Raw genomic sequence first — 9,581 nt, 5'->3', positions numbered from 1 at the left:
ATGCTGGGCACAGCCACCTTATGGCCACTCCTCCTGGGCATCACCGTGCTGCCTGCCCTCCTGCAGATGGTCCTGCTGCCCCTCTGCCCGGAAAGCCCCCGCTACCTCTACATCATCCGGAACCTGGAGGGGCCCGCCAGAAAGAGTGAGCTCCCGTGCCATCCTGCGGGAACCTGTGCCTCTCCCAGGCCCTCTGCCTGCCCTCTCAGGCTTGACCCCCCTCACCTCCAGGTCTGAAGCGCCTGACGGGCTGGGCCGACGTGTCTGAGGTGTTGGCTGAGCTGAAGGAGGAGAAGCGGAAGCTGGAACGTGAGCGGCCCCTGTCCTTGCTCCAGCTCCTGGGCAGCCACACCCATCGGCAGCCCCTCGTCATCGCCATTGTGCTGCAGCTGAGCCAGCAGCTCTCAGGCATCAATGCGGTACGGGCATCAATGTGGTGTGGACGCAGCCACCTCCAAGAGGGGCAGGGTTAGGGAATAGCCCCAGAGGAATGAAGAAGGGAGCAAGCCCCTGCTTCGTTAAAATTCAGAGTCAGTCCAGCTTGGTGTGGCTTCAAGGGAGGAAGGAACATCCTTGTCATCACCTTTTCTTCTGGCCCACCTCTAGGTTTTCTATTATTCCACCAGCATCTTTGAGTCAGCGGGGGTAGAGAAACCAGCCTATGCCACCATTGGAGCTGGCATGGTCAACACAGTCTTCACCTTAGTCTCGGTAACTGCTGGCCTCTGGAAGGGTCCCACCGTTGGCTTCTGGACATAACTGGGTGTCCTAAAGGTCCAACCCTTGGTTGACCCCAACCACCCAATCCCTCCCACGTCCCAAGCCCTGAAGGCCCCTGGCAAGCCCTGACTCTCTCTGCAGGTGTTCTTGGTGGAACGGGCTGGGCGCCGGACCCTCCATCTCCTGGGCCTGGCAGGCATGTGTGGCTGCGCCATCTTGATGACTGTGGCTCTGCTTCTGCTGGTGAGGCCTGAGAAGAGGGAAGGGGACCAGCCTCCCAATCCTGGGGAACTGCCCCAGGGGGCTCTGTGGACAGCCAGGGTCATTCCTCAACATACATGCCTTTGACTTTGGGCCCAGGCCGTGTGCCAAGACCATGCCCCTGAGGGACCCAGGCTGCATGCACTTCCTCCTGCTCTAGAAGGACACTGTAGCATTAGCCTGGCAGCCAGTGGGGAGAGCCCCTGTCAAACCTCAAGAACAGTAATTCCTAAGAACCCAGCTCTAGAATCATGGGGGAATCGACATAAGATCCTGAATCAGCACAGGGTAGCCAGCTGAATGTCAAATGCTTGAAGGCATGTTCTAACCTAGGTGGCAGTCCCCTGCCTGTGAATGGCTGGTAGGGTCAATGCCAGTTTCCTGGGTGGAGGGCAAAGGAAGATCCTGAAAGACCTGACCTGAGTTGTCCACCCTCCCTACCCGGCCCCCAGGAGCGGGTTCCAGCCATGAGCTATGTCTCCATTGTGGCCATCTTTGGCTTCGTGGCCTTCTTTGAAATTGGCCCTGGCCCCATCCCCTGGTTCATCGTGGCCGAGCTCTTCAGCCAGGGACCCCGCCCAGCGGCCATGGCAGTGGCTGGGTTCTCCAACTGGACATGCAACTTCATCATCGGCATGGGTTTCCAGTATGTGGCGGTAGGTCCCCTGCCCCCGCCCCCATCTCCCACACCATCAGCCAGAGGAGGGCAACGCATCACTGGCCCAGATGCTTTCCACTCAGCATCCCCCCACCCCGCCTCGCCCATAGACTGCTGGTTGGGGGCTCACTTTAGTGGACCACATGGGTCCTGAAGACCGCCTGCTCCACCAGAATCAAAGCAAAGAAGGGAACTGAGCTAGATGGAAAACAACAGAGCTGTCTTCAAAGCCAACTACTGGCATAACTTACTTAGGAGTAAAATTACAAACTTCGTATTAATAGTGCAAATGGCTAGGAATCCACTGAGTGCAGTAACTCAGGATGGAAAGAGAGGGAAAAACCAGGAGAGATGGGGTTCATAAAATTCTCTTTTCACTAAATTCTCCTGGCAATTTCCATTGCCCACCAAGGAGCCACCTGCTTCGTGCAGTGTCCCAGTTCCCTGTGAGGATCTTTGGCCCCAAGCCAGTCCTTTAGTCCTGGCTTGCCCAAGGCCACCCGTTCCCTCCCCTCTGTCAACACCTCTTTCTCCACTTGTCCCAGGATGCTATGGGTCCCTACGTCTTTCTTCTATTCGCGGTCCTCCTGCTTGGCTTCTTCATCTTCACCTTCTTAAAAGTGCCTGAAACCCGTGGCAGGACGTTTGACCAGATCTCAGCCGTTTTCCACCGGACACCTTCTCTTCTGGAGCAGGAAGTGAAACCCAGCACAGAACTGGAGTACTTAGGGCCAGATGAGCATGACTGAGGGCCACAGAGGGGTGGGAGAGCCAGTTCTCTCCACTTGCCCAGAGACCCCCCTCCTTTTCTCTGCAGCACTTTAACCCTCTCTTCCCCATTACTTCCAGGGCAGAGAAAACCCCTGCAGCCTGGTGGGATTGGGAAGCTGGAGGGAACGGTGGTCTGAGCACCCCCTCATTCCCCTCGTGTGACCTCTTGGATTATTTGTGTTGTGGTTAGGCAGTGGCTGTGGGGGTGGGTCTCCCCTCCATCCCCTCCTTCTTCAGTAGCCATCCCCACCCCACCTCAGCTCCAGAATACTTGTGCCCTGGCTAGTGAAGGGGGTTTACAGGGAGGAGAGACTCTAGGACTGACTTTCCAGTGGGGGTGAACCAAAGCCGAGAGCAGGACAGAAGACAGATCCAGTTCCTGCCACCTTGGACTCCTCCCCCTCTGGCACTTCCTCGGAATTCTTGCCACAGACTCTGGGTGAAAGGGGAGGGGGTCCGTCTGTCCCCTCCAGGGCAAAGGACACACCCCCCTTCCCAAGATCTAATCTCACTTCTCACAGGGCAGGCTCAGTCCTCTTGCTCAGCCTTCCAGGGCGAGAGGAACATGCGTCCATCCATGGCGAGAGGAAGGGACAGTGGGCTCTCCTCTAGACTCAGGGTTCTGAGCTCCACCCCCGCTGCTCCCCAAGGCTGCCAGGTGGGGGCCCCAGCTCTTCCCTCCTCTCCCATCCTGGGAGGGTATTATACCCACAGGCTTTTGACCAACTAAGGGCAAGAGGGATTTGAAAGGCTGCCTGTAAACACTGGGCTGGGAGGAGCCTTCAGATATTTTTGTATATGTTTGAAAAAGCAGGGGCAGGGAGAAGAAACTGAAGGTCTGTTGTACTAAATGTATATATAGAGAGATCCGTATATAAAGTTACTGTATGAGATATGCATGCTGTTGTGTGGAGGCACTCCAAGACGGGCTGAGACCCAGACCACAGCCTCCCCACCCCCGCCTCTTCTCCATCCTGCCTCAGTTCCAGGCCACAGAATCCTCTGGACTGGACGCTGTCACTCATGCCTCCACTTAAGATCTGGAATCATTGCCTTTGTTAACAGTAGTAAAGCCTCAGTAAGTTGACGCTGCAGGTGCTAGACCCTGCTCTTGGCAGTTCAGGAATCACTCATTCTACCAGGGAGGCAACAGTCCCATTTCACAGATGGGAAAAGTCAGTGTCCCAGGGATGAAGGCACTTCTGCAGAGCTGCACAGCTAGAACCGTGGGAACAAGGATCCGAGAGTAGGCCCTGCCTACGAACCCCTCTCCCTCCTGCCACCCTCAACAGTGCATTACCAACAAGGCTCTGAACAGAAAAGAGGCAGAGACCAAGACAACAGGAAAGCCCGTTTTTGTTTTTACTGGAGGCTCAGGTGGCACATGACAGTTCATAAAATGGCTTCAGAGGTAGGGGGAGCAGGGAAACAAAAAATAAACTGGGGTGGGAAAGAAAAACAACCAGGAGGAGGGAAGAGCTGGCTGGTTCCTTCTCAGCCTGATTTAGGGGAGGGAGTTGATGCCTCTGAACAATAAGGATGGATCCCTTCCTTCAACCCTTGGTAAGGGAGAAAGGAAAAAAAAAAAAAACAAAAGGCTGTTGCTTTGGCCCTCCTGAGTCTCAAGGAATGGGGGGAAAAGCCGGTGTTTTGATGTCACAAATTATGGGAAAGAGGGGAGGGAGGTGTTGGGTAGAATACAGGTCAGTTGGAAAAACTGGCAGATACCTGAGAGGAAGAGAGATGGAAAAGTCACACCAGCAACTTACCACCACCCAGCCCCACCCCCACCTCTGAGTACCCAGCCCGGGGCCTGCCACTCACCAGACGGTGGCTCTGGGTGTCCTTTGAGTTGGAATCACTCCAGTATGGTGGTTGGGGGGTCCCCACTGTTGATGGGGGCTGAGGTCTAGAGAGAACAAGGTGGTCGGCTGAGACCCTCTTGTTCTTCAGGGCCCCCAGCTTCAACCTCTTGCACCTTTTCTCTTCCCGTTCCTCCCTCAATTCCCATCCACAGGCTGGTGCTGCGGCTCCAGCAGAGCCAAGGGAGTCTACAGGGGGCGATGTGGGCTCCAACACCTCTGCTGGGCTTTCCTGGTGGGTGGGTTGGGGGGTGGCTGCCAGGGATGGACCTGGTAGTCCTGGCTCTTGGGTGTCAGGCTGCCTTGAAGCCAGGATGAGTGGGGACAGGGCCAGGAGAAGTGGGGACAAAGAGAGTGGGAAGGAAAGGGAAAGGAAGACAGGAGTGGGGAAAGAAGGGACAGGGGAAAGTTGGCTCCAGGCTTTTCTTTCCTTCTCTGGACCCCCACACGGACAGTCCCAGGTCCTCACCTCTGGGGCTGTGGACTGCCTGGGTCCCGGGGGCTGCTGCCGTCTCCGCTGGAAGTAGGGGCGGTTTCGTGGACGCTGGGGCTCAGGTCGGGAGCCATCAGTGGGGCCTTGGCTGGGCTTGGTCTCTCCATCCCCACCTTCTGTGGTGGGTTGCTGGGGTGGCCTGGGGCGGAAAGGCCTGGGGCAAGAAGCGAGGACCCTGAAGGGACAGGAGCCCAGTGCAGACCACGTCCCTCCCTCCTAGGATCCCCCCAGCAGGGGCAGACTAGCCTGCCTTCCTTTCCCATCCCAGGGGTGCCTGCTAACCCTGGGCACCTGGGCAGTAATGGCTCAGTGGCCTGGCCCTCCTGACCTCTGGCTTCAGGCCCCTTCCCTTCCCATCCCTGGGTCCCCACACTGGCTGGTGAAGGGGAAGCCAGGGCCCAGGAATGGGAGTCTTACCTTCGGTACCTGGGCCGGAATCTGGGTGGGGGTATCCGCTCATCCCCCTGCTGCTGGTCTCCCTCCAACGGGGCTGTCTCTTTGGGTTCTACCCCGTCTGTGCCCTGGGGACATGCAAAGGCCGGGGGGGGGAGCCGGGTGGCACCAGCTGCTTTGGTGTCCACAGCTCTTCCCAGCCCACCTTCCACCCCACTTCCTCTGGGATCCAGCCTCATTAACTCCCGCTCCTTTTCCAGGATGTGGGCATCTGGTTCCCATGTTGTCAGTCCCCCTCACCTCTATAGGCTGCTGCTGGTTGGGGGGCCGAGGGCCTCGCACGAAGCGCCGTCGGTAGAAGAAGGGTGGTGGGCGCCGTCGTCTGGGCCGCTGCCCGGAGTCTTCGGCACGCTCCCCTTCGCTGCCTGGCTCTGTTCCACCCGATGGAGCCTCTGCCACCATGGGTGGCGGGGCAGCTGGGCGGGGCCGGGGGATGAATCGGCGGAACCTGCGTCGGTTGGGGGCATAGCGGCTGCCCTTCCCTGGCACTCCCCCAGGCCCAGTTACGTTAGCAGCTTCTGCGCCCTGGGGAGGAGGTGGGGAGGAGGTGGGGAGGAACTGGTGAGAACCAGCTCCCACAACAGATGCACAACCTCCCAGTCTGGCTTGAATCACTGTCTTCCATCCTTCCAGGTAACTGCCCCTTCTCCAGCTCCTCTAACTTCTGGTTCTTTCCACCTCCCCAGAGGAGCAGGGGCCAGTGGTGTTTGGACCCTTCTGGAAGGGGCCTCATCTGCAACTGGTCCTTTTGAAATAACTGCCACTGGACCCTCATGAGGCTTAGCCTGGAGGTGTGGTGGGGATGGAGAAAGAGGGCTGGCAGCAGGCGAGCATCTCCTGGAGGGCTGATTCTGAGAGGAGAACATGGGCACAGGTGCCCCATGGAGAACAGACATGGGCCTGTTGAACTGCAGAGAGAGCCCTGTGACGGGGGCACCTTCTTTAGGACACCCCTTGAAGCAGCCAGAGCCTTAAGGACGACAGTTCTGCTTGAGAACACGGTCCTAGTCCCACAGCCTGTGCTGCCCGGGCAGAGCCTGTGGGGGGAACCTCCAGGGCACCCTCCCCTGGTTTGGCGGGCTCTCCAACCACAGCCCCCGAACCTTCTCTCCTTCCACGACATCGAACTCCACGGTCTCCCCATCCCCAACGCTGCGCAGAAACTTCCTGGGGTTGTTTCTCTTAATAGCTGTCTGGTTAAGGAAAGGCCAGGAGAAAGGTGAGAATGGCCGGGATCTCTCGCACCCCTGTGGGGCCCACCACCCACTTCCATTGTTTTCAAAATTTTACTTGTGAGCTGGGGCTGGAGTGTGAAGCAAGGAGAAGGCAAAGTTCAGCAGGGGAAAAGCCACAGACTAGGGGCCTTGGAACAACTGTGTAGTTACCACGGTCCCCAGGACTCACTCCCTCTTCCCCTGACCCCTCAGGGATTTCCAGAAGGGAAGCAAGAAACATGAACTCAAAAGCCAAACAAAAAGCCGATAGTCTTAAGTTGCAAAGTGGGTAACACGTACTATGTTTCTTACCTCAGTCCCACTGAGCGCGCATTCCACCAAAGCAGTGGTTCTCAAACTGTGCCGGCATCACAATCACCTGGAGAGCTAGTTAAAACAGGCAGCTGGCCCCGCCCCCAAGCCTGACTGATTGGCTAGGTCTGGGGTGGGCCTGAGAATCCAGATGTCAGGAGATGCTGCTGGTGCGGGGACCACACTTTGAGAACCACTGCGCCCAAGTAGCGCTAGCCTGTGTCCTTTCCCTCGGACACCGCCTGTGATTCGTTCCTGGGATGTTCACAGGTCCCAGAAGGGAGTGAGCCGTGCCGTGCCCAGAGGGCAACAAGCACATTTCTTACAGAGACAACCCAAGTGGGGCCAATGTAGTTAGTACAGCACCTGTGGGATGGATAGGAAACTATTTCCTGGTGGGAGGTGAAAGCTGGAGAGCCAGGACTTGTGCTGCTAAGAGGACAGTGGCAAAGACCATCAGGGAGGGCGGGTTCCTCCCCTCACAAAGCCATCCCAGCTCTTACCTGGTGAACAAAAACATCCTCCTTGGTGTCATTCCTGCAGGACAGGATGGGGTGTTAGGTGATGATTTTGGTAAGGCACTCACCTCTGCTGAGGCCTCCCTAGCTGCCAATTCCCAAGACCTGTGGCCCCATCCTCTCTACCTTCCATTGCTGCTTGGGGTTAAACAGGGCCCAGAGAGTGAGACAAGAGCCAATAGGGCCCCCTGAAGCGGGTATGAAGAGCAGATCCCTAAAACCTCCATGAAAAACCTGGGCTTCATGAGGAAAGGGCTGCAGGGTCAGCAAAGGCACCTTGAAGGAGCTGGTTCAGCCTTTACCTGTGGAGCTCTCCACCCTCTCCACCCTCTACCCCAGGGCACCTTAGAACCTGGTAGTGCTGGGTGTCACTGTCCCCAGCCAACAACCCCTGCTCCCCAATCCACGGGTGGAGAATTCCTCTCAGTCTCCTTCCTTCTGCAGTCAAGGAGGGAGTGAGTAGGGACAGGAGCAGAGGTGCAGAACACCTTTGAGGAGGGGAAAATGTGTCAAGAACTGGCTCCAAACAGCCCACAAAACTTTATTCTCAGCCTGGAGGTGAACCCCAGGGTCAGGCCCCCTCTCAGCACACCAAGAGATCAAGGGTGAGAAAAGATATTAAATCATTCTCTGTCACTACCTTGCCCATCACCCTAGTTTACCCTAGCACCCCAGTAGGGGGGTGGGTGTGAAGAGGTATTCCCTCAGAACCTCCCAGGAGTCCTCAGTTTCCAGAATTAGAGAAGGACCCTTCCCTAGAACAAGTGTTCTGGCTTTAAAGCACTTGGATCTGCACAAAGGTCAGCCTGCTAAGAGGGAACTGAGGCCTCCCAGGAGGGCTGAGCTGGGCAGGGTGCCTGGACTGGGGAAGGGCCCACTGGGGGAGACCTGACTCCACTCAGAATCTGACACTGTGGGCCCTCCCAGTTTGGGGGTGCGGGGGTGCTGTAGAAGGAAAGCAGCAGCTTCAGGCTGGGCTGGTGCCTTCTTTCCCCAACCCCCACCAGACTCAGTCCCGTCAGATGGGGCATTCAATGAGCTAACAGCTCTCTAAGGGAGATGAGTTATGAGAGTGCTATGTGTGCTGCTCGAAACAGGAAATGAGTGAGGAGAGTGAGGATTCGCCGGAGGCACAGAGAGCAGGTACATTCTGCCCCAAAGGCGGCGGCAAACTAAACCAGAAGGTGACACACACCAGCTGCGAGGATCAGAGCCAGATTTGCCAACTTCCTAGATCATTAACCCTCCGCTGCCCTTGAAGATGTGGAGAAGGCTTCTTCATGCCCACATCTGTGCTGTGGTTAAAGACTTTCAATCAGCATCAGCTGGACATTGCAACCATGTGCCTTGGTAGGGGTAGAGATGAGGCTGGGAAGGTGTCCAGTCCCATAGATCAGTTTGGAAGACACCCATTCCACTCCCTCCCTGGGTTCCTCAGATACCTGTTGATGAATCCGTAACCATTCCGCACGTTGAACCATTTGACAGTGCCCAGGACTTGGATTGCTGCCAGGCAGAGATGCAGTGGGGGCAGTAAGATAGGGGGAAGAGATGGAGTTGGACTCAGTTTTGGGACACTCCAAAATCTAACCAACCTATTATCTATTAAGCTAAACTTCATGCCAACCAGGTTTTACCCAGTAGCTCCAAGGCATTCTTACCCAATTACACTAAATGCAACCGCCCCTACAGCGGGGCTCAGGGTTTCAAACCTCTTCCAATTCTAAGGCATGCTTCTCACATCCTACAAATTTAGGCCCTTAACCTAGAAGCGGGTACTTACTTGGTCCACGAAGTTCAGCCCTCAGGTCATAACTGGGGTCTCTCTAGCCCTCCTATTGTAAGGGTCACTAGTGCACTTGCGTCCCGGGCTCAGATATTTACCTAATACTAGCCCAAATCAACAAGATCAAGTCTCCCGCCCCGGGGGCGTGGTCAGACCCTAGCTGGACCGGCCAGCCACTCCGTCTCACCCAGGAAGACACTGCAGAATTTCCCACCAGGGAAACTCACTACGGTCCGCTGGTCCTTTGAGCCTCGAGCCGTACCGGCCTTCGGCTTTCCGGACCCCGCCGGGCTCCACGATGCCCCTCCCCCAGCCCGTCGACCCCCCCCCCCCGCCTCCCCCTTAGAGCCGCCCTGGCACGCGCCCCGCCCCTCACCCAGCACCGGCTTGTCCGCCTGACTCCGGGCCAGGGGCGCGGGGGTTCCCGAGGCCGCCGTCGCCGGGTTGCCAGGGGTGCGGGGGCCTGGCGCCGAGGGGGTCCCAACAGCTGGGCCCGAGGCCGTTCCGACCCCGCCGCTGCCCGCCCCGCCGCC

At 57.3% G+C, this 9,581-nt stretch overlaps 2 protein-coding genes across 3 annotated transcripts in view; one reads left to right on the top strand and one right to left on the bottom strand.

Annotated features, from left to right (window-relative positions):
- Positions 1 to 3,504, top strand: part of SLC2A4 (solute carrier family 2 (facilitated glucose transporter), member 4) — a 6,103-nt gene extending 2,599 nt beyond the window's left edge. The window contains exons 6-11 of one of the 2 annotated variants that reach the window (XM_010847339.1): positions 1 to 145; positions 232 to 419; positions 607 to 711; positions 862 to 963; positions 1,434 to 1,637; positions 2,185 to 3,504. The exon at positions 1 to 145 is cut by the window's left edge and continues 10 nt beyond it. In XM_010847339.1, coding sequence (XP_010845641.1) covers positions 1 to 145; positions 232 to 419; positions 607 to 711; positions 862 to 963; positions 1,434 to 1,637; positions 2,185 to 2,388 — 948 coding nt within the window. In that variant the 3' untranslated portion in view covers positions 2,389 to 3,504. The remainder of the gene's footprint in view (positions 146 to 231; positions 420 to 606; positions 712 to 861; positions 964 to 1,433; positions 1,638 to 2,184) is intronic. The other variant, XM_010847340.1, reaches the window with a different exon arrangement.
- A 244-nt stretch (positions 3,505 to 3,748) lies between these two features.
- The window catches only part of YBX2 (Y box binding protein 2), a 25,802-nt gene continuing 19,969 nt past the window's right edge, over positions 3,749 to 9,581 (bottom strand). Inside the window, exons 2-11 of the mRNA XM_010847499.1 lie at positions 9,425 to 9,511; positions 9,276 to 9,352; positions 8,705 to 8,768; positions 7,248 to 7,281; positions 6,322 to 6,411; positions 5,459 to 5,743; positions 5,183 to 5,286; positions 4,742 to 4,919; positions 4,235 to 4,319; positions 3,749 to 4,138 (exon numbers count right to left, since the gene is read on the bottom strand). Coding sequence (XP_010845801.1) covers positions 4,269 to 4,319; positions 4,742 to 4,919; positions 5,183 to 5,286; positions 5,459 to 5,743; positions 6,322 to 6,411; positions 7,248 to 7,281; positions 8,705 to 8,768; positions 9,276 to 9,352; positions 9,425 to 9,511 — 970 coding nt within the window. The 3' untranslated portion in view covers positions 3,749 to 4,138; positions 4,235 to 4,268. The remainder of the gene's footprint in view (positions 4,139 to 4,234; positions 4,320 to 4,741; positions 4,920 to 5,182; positions 5,287 to 5,458; positions 5,744 to 6,321; positions 6,412 to 7,247; positions 7,282 to 8,704; positions 8,769 to 9,275; positions 9,353 to 9,424; positions 9,512 to 9,581) is intronic.

The sequence above is a fragment of the Bison bison genome, unplaced genomic scaffold, assembly GCF_000754665.1.
Source record: "Bison bison bison isolate TAMUID 2011002044 unplaced genomic scaffold, Bison_UMD1.0 scf7180017864249, whole genome shotgun sequence".
Classification (NCBI taxonomy): Eukaryota; Metazoa; Chordata; class Mammalia; order Artiodactyla; family Bovidae; genus Bison; species Bison bison.
The sequence above is the reverse complement of the archived record's forward strand: the minus strand, read 5'-3'. Positions and strand labels throughout refer to the sequence as shown.